Consider the following 25,286-nt stretch of genomic DNA (forward strand, 5'->3'; position numbering starts at 1 on the left):
GCTTTTTAAAAAATTCTACTTTGATTTCAAAACTTCTATGCTTTCTTTTTTACTTGCTTGTTCTACTCTCTCAATTCCTTTTTTTTAACATTGCTTTTATTTAACACTTAATTTAGCCTAAATATTGTGTATCATTAGTTCATGTTTTGTGCTCAATTTAATGTATATTTTTTTCTTTTAGGTGGTGAATTAAGCCCATTCACATTTATTGACTTGACTAATAATTTGATCTCAACTTTGTCATGATATTTTGTGGTTATATGTTATAAAACTTGTATTTTTTATGAGATAAGGATTGTTTCACTCATATATTTAATTTTTGTTGCTATTTAGCAAGGTTAGTTATTTTGTGATTTTAATGACTGCTTATATATTTATGTCTTTTAAATAGCCTTATCTCACTGGTTTTTTACATAACTTTTCACTATCTAGAGTTTGTCTTAAAAATATCCTTGGGGGCTGGGGATTTAGCTCAATGGTTCTGCTTGATCCCTGGTATGCCCCCCCCCCCCCAAAGACTCAAGCAGAAAAAAAAATTAAAAATATTCTTTATCTATTGCCTATGCAATAATTAGTGAGTGTATTTTACTTTCTGATTTTTAGTTATATAATTTCTATTTTATGAGGACATGTAACAGTTGTTTGCTAGTCTCCCAACTTAACCCCCAGCTTTATTTTAGTCAAATCTACTGTGCTCTTCATTGTTGTTTTTACTGAAATTTTTCCAGTTTCTTGTTGCTTTTGTAAAGCAATAAAGATCTTGCTTTTGTAAATTTTGCAGAAAGAGTTCATTAATGTGACATTCTCTGTGTTCAAGGCTTTTTCCATAGGTTGGGTACTTAAAGGATAGCACTGATGGGTATAAATTCTCGATCCACACTTTTCTAAACTGAGTTGTTTTAAAGTCTGCTCATTGTTTTTGTTTTGTAAGTTGCTTTTGAAGAACCTTATGCCACTCTGGTTGCTTTGCCCTTTTAAGTTGTTTGATCTTTTTGTTTGTTTGTTTGTTTGTTTTTGGTAGTGGGGATCCAACTTGGGACTTTGCACTTGTGAGGCAGGCTGCGGAACCACTGAGAGCTAAATCCCCGGCCCTGTTTGATCTTTTTGCCTAGAGACCCTGAGGAGTTCTTTTTCTGTCATTTTTTAAGTTTAGTAATTTTATTAGAATATGTCTTGCTTTTGGTCCTTTAACATTCTTTTTCTCAGGTACCCATTTTATTTGGTGACCATTAATTTCAGTCCATTATTTTGTTCTTCTTTTTTGGGTACTCCAATTATAAAAATGTTATTCCTTTTTTGCTTGTCTTCCATTTCTGCCACGTTCTCTCCTTCCCTTCCCTTTTCCTCCTCTCCTCTTTCTTCTTCTATTTCATTTTTCTGGTTTTTGCTTTTCTTCAATACCTCTCATTAAATTTTCCTTGATCTCTTTCATACTTTGTAATTTAAACTTCAATTTTGAGATTTTATTTCTTCTGTTTTTTTCCAGAGATCAATCCTCTTTTTTATTTTTTTCATGCATATTTGTTCTAAATTTTTGAGTTTCTAACTCAAGAAATTATTTATACTCCCACATGCCTACTTGAACTTATTTTAATTTTGAAATTAAAGGAGGAGGGGGTGGATTTTCATCAGCTAAGCCATTTCGAATTGCCTTACTGAGTTTGGGCAATCCTCTGTACTTTTATTGCCTTTTCTTCTGTTTATTTTTGTTGATTTTTAGTTGCAGTTGATGTCCTACTTTTCTGGTGCCCTCTTTTGTTAGTGTAGCAAAGCACAGATCTGGTGGAGTTTGTGTATGAGTGGGTTGGGGGTATTTTTATAAGTCTGCTAATGTTTTTTAGGTGTGTTTTATCTTGTACAATCCTGAGTATTTTTATTTCTTCCCACCTAGCTGCAAAGGTTGTCTTTCATTATTTTCCACCCTTGTCTCTTGATTGCAGTTATGCCTGTGAAGGTTGCCACTTTGAACTGGGCATACTCTTCCATTCCTTTTCTCTAGTTCCTATGCTAGTCTAATGGGACACATTTTTCCAATTTTTACACTTAGGGTAAAGAGTAAAAGGTTTTACTCTTGGGGGTGATTTTAGATCAGTCTTATCATCTCACTCATTTACCGCTTGTCTTTTTCCTTCTTATTTTCTCAGCTTGCTCCTTTACCTCAAAGTAAGAGTTAGAATGGGAGTTAAAGCTCTCTCCCTGGGATGCTGTCTGCCTGCCTGCTTTTTATGTATAGTCTTACATTATTTTTAAGGACTGTAGGACAGCAGGATCTTTTTCTGAAGAGACCGCTTTGTTTGCTGGGCATTTAGAGCAGCTGTCTGGGATTTCCTGAGTCCATTGTCAGAGCCAAAGGGTCTCTGAACTGCCTGGGAGACGTGACCCTTGACTGCAGGTCTACACAGGGCGGGTGTGTGTCCATGATCTCCCGTGTCATGAAGGCGCATCCTTTAGGACTGTTTACCCGACACTCCAAGTTGGCCACTTTCCCTTGTGCCTCACTCGTTGCTGTGGTAAGTTGTCACAACCAATGATCGTTTTCCACTGCTGTATTGGCGAGGCTGATACTCTCCGTGGCTTTGTGCCAGGCATCTTGCTGGCTTCATGCTTCATTGTAGAGTTTGCTTGAGTAATTCCTTTCTATTTTGTTACTTCTTCAGTGCTTTTAACAATTTAAAAAAGTTTTTAGTACTATTTATTGGGAGGTTTGTCTAGCCTCATACTACTAGAAATGGCAGTTGGTTCATTCTTTTATTAAAACACTTTATTTTTTACTTAATGGAACTTAAGATAGGAAGAATGATAGATTCATTTGCTCAGTTCTCTTTGGAGTTCTCCTTGGAGTCTTAGAGCTGAAGATCTCCCGTGTTGCCCCAAATGGGGATGCATTGTTTCATTTGTAAAGCAGTTTATGACTAACAGCTCTAGTTCATAGTGATGATGATGATGATGATGATAAGCAAAATTTCTTTACCACTTCATTGTGCCAAGTGCTCTATATTTTCCATGTATTATTTTATCCAAAAATAGTATATAGTATATATAGTATCATTCCATTCTATATATCATTACCTGAGGCTCAGCCGCCATGTCACTTGGCTAACATTTCATGGGTAGTAAATCCCACAAATATGTGTCAGACCCATCCCGGGCTTTGGAAGTAGTGGGCTAGCAAATTCCAGCATGCCTCCCGTCTTCATGGACTTTATAGGGTTTACTTCCTAGATGACACTTGCCTAGCTAGTCTCAGGTTACACTGGTTACACTGTCAGGACACTGACAGATGGACAGATACCATTTTAGGTCTGAAAGCTTGATTCACTGGTATTTCCACTAGAATTGAGGGTAGTTTCTCATGTTAGGAAATGATTATGAGTTCATGCAAATGAAAAACAGAGATCAGCGAAGTTCAGAATACTGCCTTAATTCCTTAGAGATGCTCCCCATGGTAGCAGTGAGCTTTGCTTTGTTGGTTTTGTCAGTGTTAATTTCAGTATGTTTGTTGACTGTAAGACATAATTCTTATTCCCACACATCTTAGAGTAGAATTTGCTTTTAGCAGAATTTCTATGTTGTTTCATATAGACTTTTTTGAGGATTATTTTGTGTATTTTTTCTCTTGATTTACAGCTATTTGCTGGCATAAAGGATGGAGAAAGCTTGCGGCTCTTTGAACACGGTTCTCGGTCTGCACATAAACAAGAGACACACAGCATGGAGGCCCTGAAGCTCATAGAATTTGACCTTAAGCAAACACTTAGCAGACTTGTGGCGCATCTTTTTGGAGATGGTAGGTACTCAGTATCTTTCTCTGGAGGCTTAGATGTCCAACATTTATCATTTTCCAAGTCATTGAGATTAGCATATCTAGATTATTTTCATCTAAGTTATGGTTTAACGATTCAGTTCTTTGTGAAATAAAACCTATACATTTATTGGTTCATTCTATTTGAGGAATAGAAGGATATGAAAATGGAATTGGCTGGAGAAAGAATAATGATAACAACCTTGTTAAGAATGATAATGGAGTAGGATCACTAATATCAGTGGGGAGAAAAGTGTATTTAGGCTGATTACTGTTATTCTATTATTATATTATCATTAGACCAGACTTGATGGGTGGGCTACTTTCCTAACCATGTGAATGAGCCCAGTAGACTGTTTTATATATTGACATACTGATTACTGCTATCAACAGTAAAAATATTAACAGTTAATTTCCTGTAGGGAGAACAATATTGTTCAGATCTGGATTCTCAGTTTAGTTACTTGCCTTCAATTATTCCCCTAAGAAAATTTTTTTGTGGTAAGGTCACCTCCTCCTTCAGCTATTTCAGACTTAACTTATTTTGTTTGATTTTCGAAAGATGCCAAGATAAGGTCAGGGGATTTTCTGAGTTGTGACCTATACTTAAATGCTCAGGGACTGGGAGTGTAGCTCAGTGGTAGAGGACTTGTTTAGCCTGTGCAAGGCCCTGAGTTCCATCCCCAGTGCCAGGGGAAGAAAAGAAGGAGGGAAGGAAGGAAGGGAGGAAAGGAAGAAAGGAGATAAAGAAGGAAGGGGACAAATACTTGAAAGATGGAAGCCTAGCAGGGTTAGAATTCTTGATTCTTTTATGAGATTAAAAACCAGCTTAATTGAGGTGTAACTGACATTAAATTATGCATATTTAAAGTATACATACAATCTGATAAATTGCTATACAATAAGCTTATATTTTTACAGTTCTCCAAGTTTGCCATAATGTACACACTTTAGACACCACCATAAGTATCAAGATAATATATACGTCCATTCTGTCCAGAAGCTTCCCCCTGCCTTTACTGTGTCTCACTTAGGCAACCAGTTATCTGCTTTCTGTAGCTATTAAGTACTGTGCATTTTCTGCATTTATATGAGTGGAATCTTAGAGTATGCATTCTTTTTTATAGTATGCCTGCATAGTTTTACTTAGTGTAATTATTGTGAGATTCATCCCTGTTGTGTGTTTATCAGTAGTTCTTTCTTTTTTTACTGCTAAGCAGTATTCCCTCCCACACTGTATCCATTCACCCACTGGGAGACATCTAGGTTGCTTTCAGTTTTTTTGCTGTTAAAAGTAAAACTCCTATGAACATTCATGTCTGAATCTTTTTGGGAACATATGATTTTACTTCTCTCGAGTAAATCCCCAGGAGTGAAATGACTAGATCGTTCTGTTTAATTTGTGAAGAAATTAATAAACCATCTTCTGAAGTGGTTGTACCATTTTCTGTTCCTGCCAGTGGTACATGAAAATTCCAGATGCTTTACATCTTCAGCACCACTTTGTATGGTTAGTCATTGTCATTTTTAGCATTCTGAAAGGAGTGCGGTGATCTATCAAATGAATTTCAGCATAAAGAGCTCTTCCAATAAGCAAGCCAGAAGAGAGAAATGGTCCAACATGGTAATCTGTGATGCATCCAGAATGATGACTAAATATATGAAAAGATGTTTATTCTTTTTTTTTTTTTTGTACCAGGGATTGAACTCAAGGCAGGTGCCAGCACCACTGAGCTAAATCCCTGGCCCCACCCCCTACATTCTTTATATATGTACATTTTAAAAAAGAGCATTTGAACTTCAGGATAATGCCTTTCCTAAGGGATAGGGGATAGTATTAGGGTTGGGCCAGAACCCAGGCTGTATGTGTTTTTATAATGTTTTATTTTTTTAAAAAAATATAAAGTTGAATATGGCAAAATGTTATGACTTGATTAAATTGAATAATGGGTTTATGGATGGTTGCTATTTTTACTCCTGTTCTAGATTTAAAATATTTCATATTAAAATGGTATAATATGATAGTGAAGCAAGCTTCATGTAGAGATTGCTGATGTGAAAATCCTGTTACAGCCACCTTCTCTTTATTTTCATAATGAAAGAATGGAATTGTGATATTTTTAACAGTAATATAATCCATTTAACACTGAAATCTAGGGAGGTGGACTGTGTTGCTCAGACCATTTTATAGCAGGGTAGGATAGAAAGAAGCCTTGCATTTCAAGGGGATATTGTTCTGCGTCAAGTACCTTTATAGGAAAATTCAGATGAGCCTGAAACTTGTCCAACTATGGAGAGAATCTTTTCAGAGCCATCCTTAATTACATCTTCTTGCACACTTCTATAATCAAATGACATGCTACTTGTGTGATTTAGAAACTGGATTTCTACAGGATTGCAGGCATCGTGCTATGGAACAAGCTGGACATAATTGCAGTCTTCAAGGAGCTATGGAGAGCACAGGAGGGGACTGAGCATGGACCCCAGGCTGGGTCCTGGTGCAGCGCAGCCTGTCCTACAGGATCAGTGAGAATGAGCCAGTGAGAGGGCCAGAGATGAAACAAGGGGAGCTAGGGAAAGAAAGGAACAACACAGGTGAGACACAAATGCCAGCCCTTGAAAACAAGCATAACACGGTGCGCAGCTTTAAGGAGAAAAAAAGAACAGGCAAAGGAAGGGAAAATGATTAACAGCCAGTCTTATGCCCACTGAGAATGGTAGTGTGGAACCAGAAGGATTAAAATGAAGTTGCTCTAAAACATTGAACGGGTCACTTGGTGTTCTAGCCCTCAGTTTTTAACTTTTCAAAGTTTAGACAGTACTTGTTTTACGGGTGAATCAAGTGAAGTAACACTGAAAGGTGCCTTATAAGTTAAGCACTTTAAATGGGTGAAGAAAGGAAGGGAAATTAAGGCAGTCAAAACAGTACCTTCGAGAGGAAGAAATAGTCACGGCATGGCGGCTCTGCTTGTCATCTGCGTTCAGTCGAGAGGAATGAGCTGCCCCTTTGTACCCGCCTGGTGAGGGTGGCATTAGTGCCCTCCTCGCTGTGCTAGGCCCTGTGTGGACTGAGGGTATCTGATTCTCTGAATGTCCTTCTGGGCTTTCCTTTGGGTTGTATTTTCAATAGTTGTATTTGGCATTCAAAGCCAAGCATTGAGGTGAACATTTCCAGGTAGTGGATTTCTTTTAAAAAAAATTTCTGTGATACCTGATTTTTCTGATTATTATGCCTGTTGAATGCGCATGGCTAGGAATTAAAATTCTTATATTTTGAAACAGTCATGAAGTTTGATTGTGCTTTTGTTATTGCTACTGCTTTGCTTGTTTTCTTGTTTGCTTAGCAAATTTCTGAAAATGTCTTGGAAAACTTAACTCTGCACTGTCAATCTGAATGCCATTTAGATTAATAAAAATAACAATAATGCTGATGATGACCGCTGTAGAGATAATGGTTAGCAGTTTCTAAATCGGTGTGAGCCGCACATTTTTTCTTTTGGCCAGTTCTGAGATGTAGGTATTGTGGTCTCCATTTTCAGATAAGAAGTCTGGCACAGAGAAATTAAGTTGTGAAGATCACAACTCTATGAAGTATCCGAGCTCTGTTTTAGCCCATGCAGTCTGACTTCTGAGCCACGGTCGAGGTTAGCTTTTTTGAAAGGATAGGAAGAAACCATTTTAATAATATTTCTGAGTTGTGAGGCCTGTGGAAACCATGATGTTCAAACAGATGATAAAAATTGGGCTCCTTACAGCCGTTGCAGTCCATTGAGCGCCAGAGAGACAGCGCCAGGGCAAGTGAGAGCCAGACGGACGCTGGGCGGCTCTGTGCCTCGCTGAGGAAAACAAGTGAACATGGGCAAAGGGGCTCCAAAGAAGCCGGGAGGCAGGACGTCATCGTGGCAGTCTGTGTGCAGACTTGCCGAGAGGAGAGCAAGAAGAAGCACCCAGATCTTCCGTTCACTTCTCAGAGCTTTCCAAGAAGTGCTCAGAGAGGCAGAGACATGTCTGCTAAAGAGAAAGGGACATTTGAAGACATGGCAAAGGCGGACAAGGCCCGCTATGAAAGAGAGATGAAAACCTATATCCCTCCTAGAGGAAAAACAAGACAGAGTTCAAGGATCCCAGCGCGCCCACGAGGCCGCCTTCGGCCTTCTTCTTGTTCTGCTCTGAGTATTGCCCAAAAGTCAGAGGAGAACGTCTGGCCTCTCCACCGGTGATGCTGCAAAGAAACTGGGAGAAATGTGGGCTAACACTGCAGCAGACGACAGCAGCCTTATGAGAGCAGGGCTGCCGAGCGGAAGGAAAAGGACGAAGAGGGCATTGCTGCCTACCGAGCTAAAGGAAAACCCAATGCAGCAAAAAAGGGAGCTTTCAAGGCTGGAAAAAGCAAGAAAAAGAAGGAAGAGGAGGAAGATGAGGAAGATGAAGAGGAGGAGGAGGAGGAGGACGATGAAGGGATGAAGATGATGATGATGAATAAGTTGGTTCCAGCGCAGTTTTTTTTCTTGTCTATAAAGCATTTAACGCCCCTGTACACAACTCACTCCTTTTAAAGAAAAGAATTGAAATGTAAGGCTGTGTAAGGTTTGTTTTTAGACTGTACAGTGTCTTTTTTTTGTAGAGTTAACACGCTACCGAATGTGTCTTTCGATAGCCCTGTCCTGGTGGTACTTCACATAGTCACTAACCTTGCCTGGTACACTATGGGGGTTGTAAATGGGCGTGGAAATTTAAAGCAGGTTCTGGTTGGTGCACAGCACAAATTAGTTATCTATGGGGATGGTAGTTTTTCATCTTCAGTTGTCTCTGATGCAGCTTATACGAAGTGTTGTTCTGTTAACTGAATACCACTCTGTAATTGGAAAAAAAAATGTTGCAGCTGTTTTGTTGACATTCTGAATGCTTCTAAGTAAATACAATTTTTTTAATTAAAAAAAAAAATTGGGCTCCTTGCGTGGTACTACCTCTGACAATCTCCTGCTCTCAGATTCCTGGCAGCCAGCTTCTGGTAAATTCTCTATTTGCTGCACCACATCTGGTTACAGTCTGGGTACCAAGGATCACTTAAAATCTTTCAGATTCACTCTTTTTCTACTTAGTTAGCAAATAGATAGTGCTTCTTAGGTCTCAGGAATATTCAGTGACTCTTTTTATATTTGTTTTTGTAGTCTAGGCTTTTCACTTTTTATTACTGTTGGATTCCTTTGTTCTTGAAAAGTAAAATTAAAAATTAGAACACATTATTTCCTTGTGGCAATTTGTTGTTATTATAGCTGCTTTAGTTTCAGTTTTCTTTCTTCCCTCCAATGTGGTTTATTATTTTCTGCTAACATTTCAATTGTACCAGCATCCTAGGGCTATTATAAGAAAGGTTATCATTTTAGAATTAGAAAGAAAATCACCCTTTGGACTGTTTTTATGCTTGTGAAATTCATTGTCATTTTTCACATTTCTCAATTGTTTTCTGTATAGCTTGTGCTGTGTTTGGCAGATCATTTCTTTCAGAGCAACGCAAGGAGAGATTTAGGATTTTTAAGATTTTAATTTCTCTTTCTCTCCTTCAGGGTTTATAGCCTTTCTGAGGCCCAGTCTCTTTCTTAGACATCGGGCTCCCTTTATGCATTGGCCCGTCGCACAGTGTAGACCGACTAATGAGAGGCGAGATGGACTGTGTGTGGGGGCCAGTGTCACCGCGCCTCCCATTTGTTTAAAAGCAAAAAGCCCAACTGTGCTCACTTAAGTGTACCCTACAGCTTCCGCTCCAAAGGTCCTGGCTGACGGGGGTGCACCGTCCTTGGCGACAGCCCCAGCTGCTGGCTCCCTCCTTGCCCTTGGTCGTGCCCTTCCCAGGGCGGCCCACATCCAGAGACTGAAGGCAGCAGGAGCAACAGGTTTTGCACAGGGCAGATCTGATGGGCTGTCTTGTCCAAATCCTTGGCGAGGAGAAGAGGAGAAAGAGGGCTTTGTTGGGCCTCCTTGCTGTTACTTGATGGCTTCCTCTGCCCAACCTACAGCCCCTGTCTTCCTTCCGGGGATGTCGATCCTCCAACAACCTGCTCACCAACACATCCTACTTAGTGGCCTTGGGGGAGTTTGTCCTTCTTTTGACTTTGACTATGCCTCTTTTCCTTTTCCTGTTTGGATACTGTGTGTTCCTGTCGTGTGAGAGTAAGGAGTCTGACCATGCCACCTGGGCCTTGCGGATGTACTTGGTGTGGAACTGTAGCCAGTGTTTTCTCACCGCGTGCTCTGTGGGCAGGGCAGTGAGGGCCTCTGCGGCTAGACACTCTGGGTTCTGATCTTGGCATTTACTAACTTGAGTAGAAACTTAGATTAGATACAGAAGCAGTCTGAGCCACATTTCCTTCGTTGGTAAACTGCACAGCGTGATGCCAGTCTTGAATTAGGGTAAGCATTAAGTGACAGAAGGCTTTTGAAGTATTTTAGTGCAGTACCTAGCACATAGTAAATGAACAATCAATGTTAGTTACTTTATAAGTTAGAAACTTTTTTATGTTTTATAAAAAGCTGAGGGTTTTTAAAAGGACTAACGACTAATTTTCATAACCTTCAATTAAAACATCACCCATTGAGTGTTTATTAGGTGCCAGGCATTGTACCACATTCTTTGCATACGTTTCCATGCTAAGTTGTTATCAAAACTCTGTGTGAAGTATTATTTTTAGCTTAAGATTGAGACAGTGAGATGTGAATTTGTCTGAGGTCACTGGGCTCAAAGTGGTAGACTTGACATTTGGTTCTGATCTATGAAGGTTCTTTGCACACCTGCTGCCATGGCCATCCAAGTCTCTGTGGCTGGATTGGTGGGGTCTGGAGTGTGAAGTCTACAAGGCTTCTCTGTGTAGCTGGTAGGGATCTGAAGAAGGTTTCCTATGAGCAGGCATTGAGGAAGATGATTGAACCAGAGGCCATGCACTGTGAGTGACCCCCAAACTGGGATGCTCCGAGGCTGTCTCCTGTCCTGCTTGGTAAGTAGCAGGGGAGTGCCACTTATCCCAGTGCCTCTGACTCCATATCTGCCTTATGGAATGAGGGGCCCACGGAATTGGGTTGTACTTTATCTCTAACCCCATTTTGAGAAAGAGAAATGATAATACCATCTTAATATCCAAGCCCTAATCCAAAAGATTTCTACGTAGAAGGGTTGTAGGGAAATTGCCTTAAGCATTTTGACATGCTGGTCTTTTCCTCAGTCACACAGGAGACGGACAGCTGTGGGATCAGTTACACCATCACCAGGGGGTGAGGATTGCTAGCCTTGTTCTTTCTCCCATAACTTTGTAGATGTCTTAGCACAGGGAGTCATTGTGACTGAAACAGTACCAACATTTTCTACTCCAAGCTTGGCAAACCCCACGCTGAGGATTTTATTACTCTCTGTGAGAGGAGAAAAGTGGTGTTTAGCGTTAACTTGTAGCTCAGATGCTTTCATTCCACTTAACAGTCTGAAGCACTGGACTTCAGGGTACATGGCTGAGTGTTGAAGTACCAGATATATATGCTGCACTAAAAAGTCACAGTGGTGACATTGCCAGGTTTGTAAGGCCCTAGATGGGGGCAAAGTGGAAATCGTGAATGATTTCATGCTTCTTGTAAGGCGGGCCTTGGGAATGGAATAAGTGTTTACATACCCACATGGATGCTTCATGTCTTAAATGTGCCTCCTTTTCCTCTTGACTGCCTTTCACATAGTTGCAAGGCCCAAAAACCATTCTTTTCCCTTGCCGGAGGAGAGACAAGAGATACAGACAAGACAGACAGCAGAGGGTAAGGAAGGCAGCAGGACCTCGGGAGTCTCGTGCATGGGGACTCATGAGTCACTACGTGGGAGCTACCTTGGGTCAGGCTGGTGGGTTTTTCTCAGCACAGCCCTGCTTCTCTACCTGGGACCTGAGCGCTGGTCTGGCTCCTGCACTAGTGAGTTGTGTACCTTGTCCTCTGTGAGTTCAAAATGTTAGGTGGCGCCTACAGAGGATGACTTGGCAATGTGTGTCACAGTACTAGAAGCATTTACTCTTTAACCCAGCAGGGTATCTTGCTGCACCGTTGCTTTCAGTAACAAAGTATTGGATATGGTCCAAGTACGCATCACTCGGGGAGTTCTTATATCTGAATGTGGGCCAGGCACATGGTGGACCACACTGCAGGAGTGTGAAGAAGTGTGAGGAAGCACTCTGTGTATTCGCTTAATGGGAGACCGTTAAGTGAAAACAGCATGGTGGAGACATCGTGTTCTGTTTTTAAGGAAGAAAAGAGGGAAACAGAAGTGGAAATTCATGTTTGCTTGCATCTGGCAATAAAAAGGAAACCTTGTAAATGCACTCCCAGGGTTCAAGAGAGTGGGAAGAGATAAGGTCAGGGATGCAGGTGAAATTTCTCTCTGTGCCCTGTTGCATGGAGAGAAGTATCCAGTCAGAGTGTTTTGAGTTTGAACCATGTGAACATATTACCTGTTCAAAAAATTCGTGTAAGAAAGCAATTAGAATTGAACAATATTCAGAAATCAGAAAAAGAAAGATCTGGCTTATATGGTATTTACCACATATTAGGTTTAAAAGGTTGTGGGTTTAACAGAAGCAGAAGAGATGGAATTGTCAGGTCCCCGAGACTGTGGCTGCTGGGTAATTCCCATTTATATCGTGATCTCGATGACACCAGTTTTTCAAAATGTGTTTCCAGCCTGTGAAAACCCCCCTTCCCTTCTCTTTCCACCTTCCTTTCCTTCCTTGGATACATGCTGTATGCTGTCAGGAAAGCATAGGAACTTCCCTGGCTTCAGATTTCTATAGCCTACTGTTCCTCTGGTACCAACTGAGGGGAAAACTATTGAAAAATTAATGCCAAGCAGCAGCGGTTAATTGCATATCTGTGTAGTCAGTTTTCAAAATTATTTGCTGAAGTGGAGGGTAGCCTTGGTAGGATATAGAAAAATTGCTGGTGTGTCCTCTAGTTGGAGCCATCAACTGCTCTAAAGTTTAGATACTACTGCCCATGGAAGATGGTTCTGATCGCAAATTCCCATCTTTAATATAAGGGGATTGAGAACATGGGAAGAATCTCCTTCATGAGCCTTAAGTCAGGGAAATTGAATGTTGTAGTGTGTTCATTAAGTGTGAGATCTATTATAAAGTTGCAAGTAGAGTGAAGTGAAGTCTAGTTGATGTTTACAGGTATGAGACAGACTGCTCAGGTACTGTAACATTGCGCAGGAGGCAGAGTGACAGACGTGATGTTGCTCCCACGTCCATTCTACCCTGCGTTCCCATTTGGTCTTCCCAAAGGTGTACAGATTAGAAACTGTGCATGGAGTGGGTGAGGTGGGACACTCTTCCTGGGCCCCCGTCTCAGTGTCAGGTAGCAGCCTCCACCAGAGTTGAGAAAGAATTGGATTTCTCGCTTCGTGACTTCCATGTGGGGTCACATCACTATGGTGAAAGGAACTTCCGCTTACCATTTTGGAGGTCACCTTTGAGAAATTGCCTCTAGACTTTGGGCTCTCTTAATCCTTGAACCAACTCAGCATTCCCATTCAGAAGAGAAAGCGGTCAGTGCTGTAATCTCACAGACTTCTGAAGCCATTTAAAAAAGCTCTGAACTTCTTGTGTAAATGTGGATAAGGAAGTTATTATCCCTCCAAATAAAAAGAAAAATACCTTGACATTGCATTCCATTAGATATATAATACATAAGGTTTAAATTCCCTCTCTAACCCCAGTAAGAGGTTATTCTAGTGAATAATGGATCCATATGTCTTGGACATAGTTATTAAAAATTTCACTCCGTTAATGTGTAATACAAAATGTGTAGTTTTTAGTGGATATTTTTACTGAGTCCTGTTGTTTGAGATGTGAAATATGTCATCATTTTGAACCAGTTATATAGTGTCTTTTTTTAATTATGAAGAGGATGTCAAGATGAGTTTTCAACCAGATATAATAGTACAGTAATTTTGAGGTCATGGGGCAAAAAACCAGAATAAGTGTATTTTCAGGCTAATATCAAAATATCAAATAAATAATTTTAATACCAGTGATTTAAAAGAAAACACTGTTCATTTGTCAATGTAATTAAAATTTAAGTTGTTAGAATATATAAAAGAATATGGTACTTTGGTAATACACATTAGCTAATATACTTTGCCTTCAGAGAATTACTGTCTCTGTTTGAAGTAGAGCCAGAGACTGCTCAAAAATAGGTTTGGCGGATTTGGCTTTTTGTCTCTTTATGTAAAGGAGGAAAAACCGATAATCGAAGAACGTAGAGGAGCAGGGGAAATGAATGGTGTCGATCTGGCCTTCTTTCCAAGGTCGTATTGATTTTAAAAAGAAACTTAGTGAAGGCTCTGAGAGAGTGAAAGGATTGAAATTGGCTCATTCGCATTAGACACGACATTTGCCAATCTGTGTTCCGTGTCAGTTCTTATATTATCAATGGGCCCTGCTGTTCAGGTCATTCATGTTTACCACCTCCTTGGCTTCTGGGAAACTTTGGCCAGCTGCCTTGCCTTCTCATGCTTAGCTGGGGGCAGTTTTCAGCAGGAGCAGGGACTTTCATTGCCATCCAATGACAGCTGTAGGGTGACTTGAGTCGGAAGGAACTGAGGGCCATGGTGGCCAAGGTCTTCTGCCCCAAAGAGCCAGGGTCAGTGCAACGTATGGGACATTTTATTTTCAGAATTTGTTCCGCATTACAGAACAAATCAAAGTTATCTATTTCTAATTATGGAAGCAATGAACCGGAAGCCTTTAGTAAAAGGTTACCGGAGAGAAGAGACCTTATGCCATTGCGTTGTTCCGTTCTTGTGCCAGGCTGGCATCATCAGCACCAACCCCATGGGTGCCAGTAAACAGGGGCCTCTGTCTGGAGCCTTGGCCTCCTGTGGGGGGCATGCAGGGGCCACTTACTTAGGGCTGGTGGACATCCATCATGGGATGGCTTTAACCAACAGATGATTCTTTTGAGGTTATGGGACAAAAATTCCTTGACTCACATTAGGGAAATCTAAGATATTATAGGTGTGAGATATAAAACTATATGAACTAAACTCTGTAGTCAGTCCAGAAGAGTTTTTAAAAAGGTTCACTTAGGAAATTAGCTTGTGCAGACTTCGCCTTACATGTTCCAAGCACTTGGGTAATATTTAATTGTATGAGATGAAATTGTGATGTTAGCCCTGACTCTATTGCTGTTTTTGGTAAGATTCAAGCCAAGCATAAAAAAGCCAGGCACACAAGATTTATTTTTCTAAACTGTTTTCCTAAAATGAGTTGTACTTTACTAGTAGAAGTTAAAAAATGACAAAGGTGATTTTGTCTGTAAGTCTGCCTGGGTTCAGTCTTAAGTCCCAAGGCTTCACACACTTTTGTTTGCCAGTAGGATCATCTTTGCTGCTTTTTATAAAAATGTTGAGAGGGAATTGTAGGTCCCAAAGAAGGGCATGTACACAGGTATACAAATACCATCTCCTCAGATACTGCTGCAAGTAAGCGACTACCCTGCTCATGTGAGCTTCACACAGACAAGTCTGGATTACTAGGGCAACTTGGGGACATTTCCCTAATGGCCCCCAAGAGGACCGCTCCCCTCTCCCCACCCGGAGGGAAAAAGCATCGGTGAGATCTACTCAGCACTAAGGATTAAGCTATTGCTATGTGTAATAACAGGGATGAATCTTAAAGCAATTATGCTGAGTGAAAGAAGCCAGACGAGCATGCATTCTGGGTGATTCCATCTTTATAATATCCTAGGGCATCCGAACTCAGCTGTAACATCAGATCTGTGGGTGCTTGGGAATGTGGAGGGCCAGGGGAAAAGGGTGGGACTATCGGCAGTGGGGGCAGAGAGGCACAAGGAAGTTGTAGGGTGACGGATATGTTCATTATCATGATCGGGGTGAGGTTTCATGGGTCCATTTGTCCCCATTTGTCAGATTGCGCACTTCCCCATGTGCAGCTTCGTGTCTGTCTTCTATGCCACATATAAAATAGGGGAGATACTGTATTACAACAGTCACTTGACCCTTGCTGTAGACAATGGGTAACCAGGAAAATAAATGCAGCAAAAACAGAACAGAGAAAGAGCTAGGCTCTTCTTTGGAATTTGGGGCACAGGGAAGGTCCCATGTCTCATAATTTTGTTCTCATCTGATTTTTGATGGATGGGCAAGGTATTGTTATCATTATCCCGCTACTGGGGATTGAACCCAAGGCCTTTGCACTGAACAACGTGCCCTGCCCTTTTTGTCTTTTATTTTGAAACAAAGACTCCCTAAGTTGCCAAGTTGCCCATTCTGCGGTTGAATTTGTGATCCTCCTGCCTCAGCCTCTCAGAGTGCTGGGATTACAGGTGTGTGCTACCACACTGGGCTAGGGGATTATGTTTTAATTGTGAAGGTTGGGGTTTTAGGGTTGAGCAGACCAGAGTTTCTTCCGGCTATCTGCTGGTTGTGTGACTTGGGGCAAGACGCTTGACTTTCCCAGCAAGTTTTTCCTATTTCTCTGAATGGGCTTATAGAGACACAGTAAGTGCTCGAGAGATGAAAGCAATTTTCTTTTTTTTAACTTTAAAACTTTTTTATTAGTGCATTTTTAAAGTACATAATGTTTCCATTCCTTGTGTGGATCTGGTAACTGGACATAACACATCTCAGTTCCTTTTTCATCCCCTTCCCCTGTTCTGTCTCTTGATCCCTTTACCATTGGAGGAAGATGCCTCACCCTACTTCCTGTTATCTTCTATTTTACTCTTTATTTCTAATTTGTGTTTTGTTATTTTTATTCATTTCACATTCCGATTTTCAGAAGATTTAAAATACAGACAGTCTTGAGTGAACACGTAAAGGGGTTTAAATTCACAAGGGGGCATTTTGGCCCCGGTAACCAGGTCTAGACTGCCCGGAAGAAGAGCCCAACCATGCCCCTGAGGGAGAAGCACGAGGTGATGCATCGGATACGTGTGCTCTGCCTTTCCGACAGTCGGCCTAGCTCAGGGCCACTCAACTCGTTCCCCTCTGTCAGGGACCCCTGCCCAGTGTGGGCTTTCCCTGCTTAGGGTTCACCCGTCTTTTTCTTTGTTAATAATAATATCATTGGTCAAAAGTGCCATGTTTCCAATTGCTTATTAAAAATCTGTTCTGGCATTTAGTGTGACTTTTTGTGTTTGTTTAGACCTAAGTGTATTTGTCATTCATCTGTAGGAAAAATGTTTTACTTTTTAAATGTTTTCCTTAAGTCTGGCAAATAGATCTTACTGTACTAATAATATAATAATTTTTTCGTCTCTTATAAGCAGTTTTTAAAAAATTAAAACATATTCACCTGAGTGAATGTTGATCAGTTTTTCTTAAACTAGTCGTATGGTTGTAAAGCCAAAACTCTTGAGACTGAGGGATCTCTGAGTCAAAAGGGTTTACCGAGCCATTGTAGGTGCTGGCCAGCAAAGGACGGCGTCGGGACGAGTTCTGAAAACTACCAGCAGCAGTGCTAGGTAGCAGTTGGAAATAGGCCTACACGACTGGAGTGAAGACTGTCTTTGAAATAATAAAGATTTGGGCTAGAAGGCACAGATCTGTGTAGCTGTAGATAAGAGAGGCAGGGTTACACCAAGCAGGGAATGCTTTGGGACAGCAGAACAGCTCATAGGAGAAACGCTGTACTTGCTGCTTGGGACCTGTTGGGAGTTAACCTTCCAGAAAGTTCGTAGGCCTACAGGTCGCCTGGGAAACCCCAGGGGTGGGCTGTGGTGGCTTTGAGTGAAGGTTTCAACACATGTTTAGAAAGGTCAATGTCTTTTTCTTTTTCCTGCATCTGTTAATTAACTAACTTCTTTTATCTCTTCCCTGTTGATCCTTTGGCTCTTATAATTAAACCCAAAAATCTCAGAGATTTTTCTTTTATAAGCTGATATGCAAATTTGGTATAGGAAAATACAGATTTTTTTTTTTGAAACTGAAATGATGCCATTGCCATTTACAGAAACTAACAGAATTACCTCCCTTCACCGGATCTTGGCCTAATTTTCCCGCTGTCAAGTGCTTCCGGGGAATTGACAGGTGATTGATTTGGTTTCAGAGGGTCCTGGAAATACACAGAGTGTTTTTCAAATTGGGAAAGACATGCCTAGTTTTTCACAAGTTTTAAGATTTATTGCCTCACCCTAACATGTTGCAAATTAGTTTGTTTGCTATTTATTTTACTCAGATTGTAGTAATTGGTGTCATTAGCCAAAGGGCAAACTTGGTCACAAGGAAGGGTAGACTTTTAATGCTTTGTTTTTTCCTGGCACCTCTGCAGGGCTGGAGACTCGATGGGTGGACTGCTACTTTCCTTTCACTCATCCTTCCTTCGAGATGGAGATCAACTTCCGTGGAGAATGGCTGGAAGTTCTTGGCTGTGGAGTCATGGAACAGCAGCTGGTCAATTCAGGTAGAAACAAGTCCTGGGTTTTATTTACAGGTGTCTAAAGGGACCCTGCCTTGCCGTGCAGCCTCATTGACAGGGCCCACTCCTCCAGGGGCAGCGGTGCTGTCCTGTCTCCTCCATGGCCCCCAGACCCCTCTCTGGCCCTGGGCTCTGGAAGGCCTCGCTTCTCACCTCTCATGTTGCACAGGAGTCCCATCCCTGCAGGTCAGCTCTTGGCTGCTGCTTGTTGACATGTCACTTTCTCTCTGCCCCAGAGGCATCTGGTACAGTCACATGAGTGCAGTGAGTCTTCTAAGCTATTCAAGAACAGAGCTACTGTGTAATCCTTTTTTGTTCTTATTGCACTCAGCATAATGTCCCAAATTCAGCAGATATTTCATAAATACACAAAATATAATATAAAACCACGAAGGCCCAAAACACTTAGTCCTTTCCTTTGTGGCACTTTCCACTTAGTGCCATTAACTGAGAGAAAGTGGAAAGATAAGGTCATCGATTAAATGCTACCCTTATCTCTGTGTACTTGGGAAAGGCTTTTCCTGCTGTTTTCTGCAGGACCATTGCTTTAAAAAAATGATTGCTTCTAAGCTTAATTTCATAGTTTTGAGGTTTTTTTAAAAAAAATCTCTATCTGGATTTAATTTTTAAATTTTTAGAGTAGAAGTTCTCCAGGAAAAGTAAAGGGCTGGGCATTTGACCTCAGTGCATACACAGTAAACACTAAGTGGACAGCAACTGGCGGGTTGTCCTGGGGGCCCTCCGCCCTGCTCCTGTAGAAGGGCATTCACTGCATAGCCTAGAGGGCAGCTCTGCCTCCTGGTCCGAACAGACGAGAGGTGGTTCTTGGTAGACCATAGGTCTGTGACGTCAGCTCATGGGGCTGGAGAACAGAGGCGAAGTGGAACTGAAGAGGCAGAGTGGCAGGAAGTGCGGGATCTTGTGTTGCGGGAAGATGGGCCGCCAGGCTTTCCCTTCTCTCTCTTGTCACCCAGCAAGGCCCGTTTTGCTACTGCACGGGATGCTCAGCACTGAACAGTGAATTTTGCAAAAAGGTTTATTCACGAGATGGGGAGTGAAGAAGTGGGATCCCCAAATCCCACTTTTAGGATGTGGTTTATGGTTTATGCATGGTTTATGTTTAGGTTTATGTTATGTGTGGGATGAAGAAACAGGGTGGTTTGAGGCATGGGGCAAGTTTGTTGGAGGCAAGGCGAAGTTAAGCAATGAATAGCCTGCATATCCATAGTCAGACTTTGGGGCTCCTCGTTGGATGCATGGTAGCACGATCTGATGATGGAGTCTTTGGGCCTCTAGGGTCAAGAGGTCATGCATCTGACAGCTGCCCAGGTCCCAGATGAAGCGTTGGTGGTATTAACCAGCTTGAGATAGGCAGTAGCAGTTTCCACATGCCTAAAAACTGCCAGAACAGTTTTTACCATTGTGACCATACAGCAGAACTGAGAGCATACTGATTAGGCATGTGACTTCTAAAACTGATGATCAAAACAAGAAGCTGAAAGCAAGTGTAGCTACAGGGTTTATTCCAGTTTTCCCTTGGTTTTACTCGTATGCCCCTCCATCTGTAGGAATCTGGGCTTAAAAAGTTCACAGACTCCTCTCCATTATGCCGAGGAAGGTAGGGGAAAGCTCAGCATAGTGCCAAATGTTGCATGGATGGTTTCCAGATATTTGAAGAGCTGTCATAGTGGCAGGGGTCAACAGAGATTGAAATTAGGGCCTGTGAAAGAGGCCTGGGAGACTTGCATTTGGATGCCTGAGACCGGGGGTGGGGGTGGGGTGGGGGGTTGTTACAACTCCATCAATTAACAGCTGTGTGTCTTCAGGCAAGTTGCTTATTTCTTGTGATCCTTGGTTTTCCACAGTAAAATGGACACAATGATGTTATCCTAATAGTTTCAGTGTGAAGATTAATTGAGGTGCTACATATAAAGTGCTTGGCAAAGGGTCTGTTCACAGTGAACATTCAGAGGAAATCAATTGTTGATGTTGTGATACTTAAATTTTTTCTGATGATTACAGACATTGATCAACAGAGAGTCCTCTTTATAGGAAATATTTAAACAATGGCCATACTGCATATCACAGGACCAACTTCTAAGTACGTGTAACCAGTTACTACTTTGATCTATAGTCATCTCTGTATCCATCATTCTAGATTGAGTGATTGAATTTAGAGGGAAAACAAAAAGTAATTAGAAACTTAAAAAAAAAGAAAAATCAGCCAATAAATGTCTATAGTTTGAATAGAAAGAAGTGAATTCAAAATAGTAGGGGCAAGTATGTCAGATTTCGTATCCTCTTGGGTAGGAGCTGATTCAAATACTTCCATGCTATTTTTTTTAAAGAAAAGAGTTAAATGAATCCCAGGCTTCCTCTCGAGGCACCTAGTGTCAGGGGTCCAAAGCAAATATGGGGTGACCGACTGATATTACCCGTTGTCCCTTGAAATTGTGTGTTCTTGTACATTTTCTAGAATCTTCTAGGGGTCCTTACGAGGTTTATTTATGCAGTAATTTGACTAAATAGTTACCAGGAAAAAAGTTTCCAAGTCGTTATTGTACATTAATGAGACTGCTGTTCTACAATTAGATCAGCTGTGTCAGGTGTTCTTGAAGGGAATGGGGAAAGTAAAGTGCACACATGTGCACACGCACACAGCCCTAAGATGCAAACGTGTTTTGGTGATTCATGGTGATGGTAGGTTGTGCTTCAAGTTGCTGGGAAATTGTTCCTGTAAAATTTAAATTACATATCTTCTGAGAGAGAGGGACTAGAGAAACAGAAGATGAGCCAATTTTTAAAAGAAATTCTGTGTAGATTTTGCTCTTTGAACTTGAGGTTGTTATAACAAAGTTTTGCTCTTGTTCTTGGAGATGAATGTGTTTTGACGTCTACAGATAAAATTTTAAATTCTGTGCCTGGCAGACCCTATCCACAGACAGTATTTGCAAATACAACTGACTTTCTGTTTTCTGAGTTCCTGCTGTCTCTAGAGAGAAAGACTGGCGATGCCATCCTCCTATTTCGGTTTTCCCCCTTTCTGCCTTTTCTCCTACATGTTCTTCTTTCCCCTCTCTTGCTCTATCCTTCTCTTCATTCCTTTCCCTCCCCTCCTCCTCCTCATTCCCTGTCTTTAAAGAGAACTTCCAGAAAAATCAGTGTAACGGCTGGTTTGGAGTCTCCATTAAGGTTCTTACACAGGGCCGGGGAAGTGCTGTATTAACTAGAAACTGAACAGCTGAGGTCAGAGCAGTGGCAGACATCATTTACGCTCTACTGTATGCCACCATGGCTTTCTGTGCTCTCTTCCATGTAACCTTGATAAGCAGGCTCTGAGACAGATTCTGTCAGTCTCCCTACTTTATGGAGCCCGAGAAAGGTGATCCACATCAAATAGCTAGATCATGCCAGTAACTGACCCAAGTCTCTCTAGAGCAGTTAACCAGTCTGCAACAGTACCTGAGTGGTAAATGACATGACTTTGAAGTGCCTAAAGATTGATTTCAGGTAGATCGTTCCACCTAACGTAAAATGTAGAAGGCAAACTAAATGTGGACTTGGTGGTGCACACCTGTAATCCAAGTGGCTTGGGAGGCTGAGGCAGGAGAATTCTAAGTTCGAAGCCAGCCTGGGCAACTCAGAGGCTGACTGAGACCCTGCCTCAAAACAAAAACAACAAAACCAAAAACAGAAACCAAAACATCATGTAGCTCAGTGTGAAGGCCCTAGGTTCCATTTCTAGTACCAAATCAATGAATTGAATCCTCAAATAAAATATACAGCTAACAGAACATCACTTGTTCTGTAATTAGATACCTCTTAACAAGGGCTACGCCGCCTGGTGTCTTATCTTCTATGATAGAGTGCCTTTAGTCAAAACGTGAGATGAGATTTCTAATTTAAGCAGTGGATGAAAACATTTCACACACTGAAGTGGATTATGGCACATGTGTGTTTGGGGACATGGGGTAGGCTCTTCCCCACGGCTTATGGAAGTTTACTTTATTTCTTCTTCCTTCGGTGTAGCATCTTCACCATTTCTCTCAGGCTCCGTAGCCTTGGTAATTGTGCTGTGATTGGTGACCATTTTCATGATAAGTTTTTTTTTCTTGAGAAGGTGTTTTGAGGACAGAACCGAGTCATGTCCCCAAATGCTGTTTCCCACTGGGCTGAGTCAGGCTGCTTATGTCTTTTTGTATGGAACATGGAGCTCAGGCATCAGAAGCATCGCCAGGGATGACTGTGGGCTGTGATGGAGCCAGGAAGGAATTTACCCTCAATTGAGCCCCTGCGAAGTGCAGAAGATCGTACATAGGCCAAGGGGGAGGAAGAGGATCTGCAGTGGAAAATAACTTCAAAAACAGAATCTACTTCCTTGTTAAAACTTAAGTGGACTCTTTTGGGAAACCTTTGTAAATACATACCTGGACAGTTTCCAGCTTTAAAAAAAAAAATCACTGTTTACTCATTTGTTTCTCCAGTGTTTCTTGAAGTCCCACTAAGGTTATAGAAGACTGAGTGGGTATTGTGCCTGCCTGTGAGAATGTCACAGTACATCCAGGCATGAGAGCAGTGATTCCAGCACTGTGTGTAAGTGTTTGTAGCAGAGGCACAGGGTGCAGAGTGAGAAGAGAGGACAGGGCTTGGAGAAGATTGTGCCAGAGTCTTGTGCTGATCACCTCCAAGATGGAATACTGATGATGTAGGTGTGTGGAATGTACATTTCCAAATCAGTTATGTTCGTGTTTTGAAGGAGTTGAGCACTTTGTCTTTGCTTGTTGCCCACTTGGCATACTCAGTGGTTCTTTTTCAGTCTGAGTGGGAATCTGTTTCCAGACTATTCTTCCTTTTGATAGCTGATCTCTGAACTATGTGCAGTTAATATGGATTAGTGTTACTGACCTAGAGTGGGGGACATTTAGATTGCAGAGCCCAAGCTTTACCCAGCCACGGTGTTAGATACAAGTAGACATGCTGCTTATATACTTAGCATCTTTTGTGTGCTCAGCAGGATGCTAGACAAAAAGAGGAAGCTACAAAAATGGATGAGATTTGCCTTCTCCATCTGAAAACTTAGAAAGACAGCAGGGCTGTGCGTAGCTCAGATATAAAATGATGCAGTGTTAGCCCATGTTTTAAGCTTGGGCCGCAGCTTGGCGCTATCAGAAGGTGGTGGAATCTTTAAGGGCTGGGGCCCAGTAGAAGGAAGTTAGGCCACTGGGGTTGTCCCCTTAGGGGATATTGGGACCTCAACCCTTTCCTGCCTCTCTCTTTGTTCCCTGCCCCCCCCCCCAGTGGGGGGCGATGAGGAGTCTTCTTTGTCATGCACTGCTGATGTGATGATGCCACAGGTTCCAAATGGCCCTGGACTGAAACCTCCAAAACTGTGAGATGAAACAAACCTTTCCTTTTTATAATAGATTATGTCAGGTGTTTTGTGATAGTAATGGAAAACTGACTAGCACAGGTAGCTAGGACTCCCACTAAAGGATGGCCCTACATACTGTACAAGTACCATTTTTGAGAGCAAGCTTTGTGAGATGAGAAGAAGGAGTTGTGTTTACCAGTTGGGTCAGTGAAGGCCTCACAGAGAAGGTGGCCTTTGAGTGGGGTCTTAGACAGTGATTCTCAGATGTGTGATTTGCAGTCTTTTGGACACCATGGGTAACATGCCTACTACCCATAGAGTATCAGAGTCTGTAGGTGCATGAAGACTGGGAGGTGTGCTTTAAACAAACACCCTAGATAATTTTGTGAAGGACTCACACTAAGAACATGCTTTGAACACCCTGTCTTTAGGATAGACTCAATATGTCCCCAGTTTTACTGGGGTATAATTAAAGTGTAATGAACTTTAAATAGCATTTAAAGTATGCGATTTGTCAGTTCTTGACATTTCTATACACCCAAGAAGCCATTGCTATAATCAGAGTAATAAACATTTTCATCACCAGCCAAGTTTCTTTGTGTCCTTTCACAGTCAGCCCTCCTTCCAGCCTTGTCTTCAGGTAACCTCCGATCTGCTGTATTTCAGTTGCTCTGCCTTTCTACCATATTAGATACATGGAATTATAGAGTATGTGTTCTTTATGCCTGGCTTCTTTCCCTAATGCACTTGAGATCCTTTCTCTTTTTTTTTGTTACTGGGGATCGAACTCGGAACCTTGTGCTTGCGAGGCAGGCACCAGAACCACTGAGCTAAATCCCTGGCCCCCCAAGATCCTTTCTTATTTTTATGCATATCAGTCAGGGTTGTATCAGTTCATTACTCTTTATTTGTAGTACTGTTTCATTGTATAAACCTACCCCAGTTTGTTTATCCATTTATTTATTGATGGACATTTGCGTTCTTTCCAGTATTGGCTATTAAACATGAGGCTGCCGAAAGTATTTTTATAAAAGCCCTTGCATAGCCACATTGCCATTTTTCTTGAGAAGAAATCTATGGTAGAATGTCCTATAAATGTCAATTACATCAAAGCAATTGCTTAGTAGTATTCAGCTCTTCTATGCCTAGTGATTTTTTTAGTTTCAGTATTCTATCAATTGCAGAAAGGTGTTTTCTGCTATGATTATGGAGTTGTCAATTTTGGCCTTTCATTCTATCAAATTTTCTTCATAATTTCTTGAGGCTATATTATTAGGTGCATACATTTTTATTGCTGTTACAGTTTCTCAAGGAATTGCTCCTTTTATCATTATGAAATATCCACCTTTATGTCTGATGATTCCTTTTTTTGAGGTCTGTTTTATTGATATTGAAATATCCATTCCAGCATTCTATCACCCTCTCTAGTTACCTTTATATTGTTATACTTACATATATTTTGTCTATATGCATTGAAAATGTTAATGTTACACTTTTTCCTTTAAACAGTCATATGCATTTTAAATAACTTAAGACTAAAATGGCAGTCTTTTATATTTATCTAGGTACTTACCATTTTTCTGACTCTTCTTCACTTTTGAAGATACATGTTTCCTTCTAGGATTTCTTGCTTTCAGTATGTAAATTTTCA

General features: G+C 41.3%; 1 protein-coding gene across 25 annotated transcripts in view; it reads left to right on the top strand.

The window, feature by feature from the left end:
* Nucleotides 1–25,286, top strand: part of Fars2 (phenylalanyl-tRNA synthetase 2, mitochondrial) — a 463,399-nt gene that overhangs the window by 138,490 nt on the left and 299,623 nt on the right. For all 25 annotated transcript variants that reach the window (XR_002396033.2, XM_021260707.2, XM_021260714.2 and 22 more), the window contains 2 exons: nucleotides 3,628–3,787; nucleotides 18,118–18,249. Coding sequence is in view for 24 of the 25 variants with exons in the window: in XM_021260707.2 (XP_021116366.1) it covers nucleotides 3,628–3,787; nucleotides 18,118–18,249 (292 nt within the window). In the remaining variant the exon portion in view is untranslated. The remainder of the gene's footprint in view (nucleotides 1–3,627; nucleotides 3,788–18,117; nucleotides 18,250–25,286) is intronic.

Source organism: Heterocephalus glaber, unplaced genomic scaffold, assembly GCF_053883595.1.
Source record: "Heterocephalus glaber isolate CG9 unplaced genomic scaffold, H.glaber_assembly_v1.0 deba00001472, whole genome shotgun sequence".
NCBI classification, from domain to species: Eukaryota; Metazoa; Chordata; class Mammalia; order Rodentia; family Bathyergidae; genus Heterocephalus; species Heterocephalus glaber.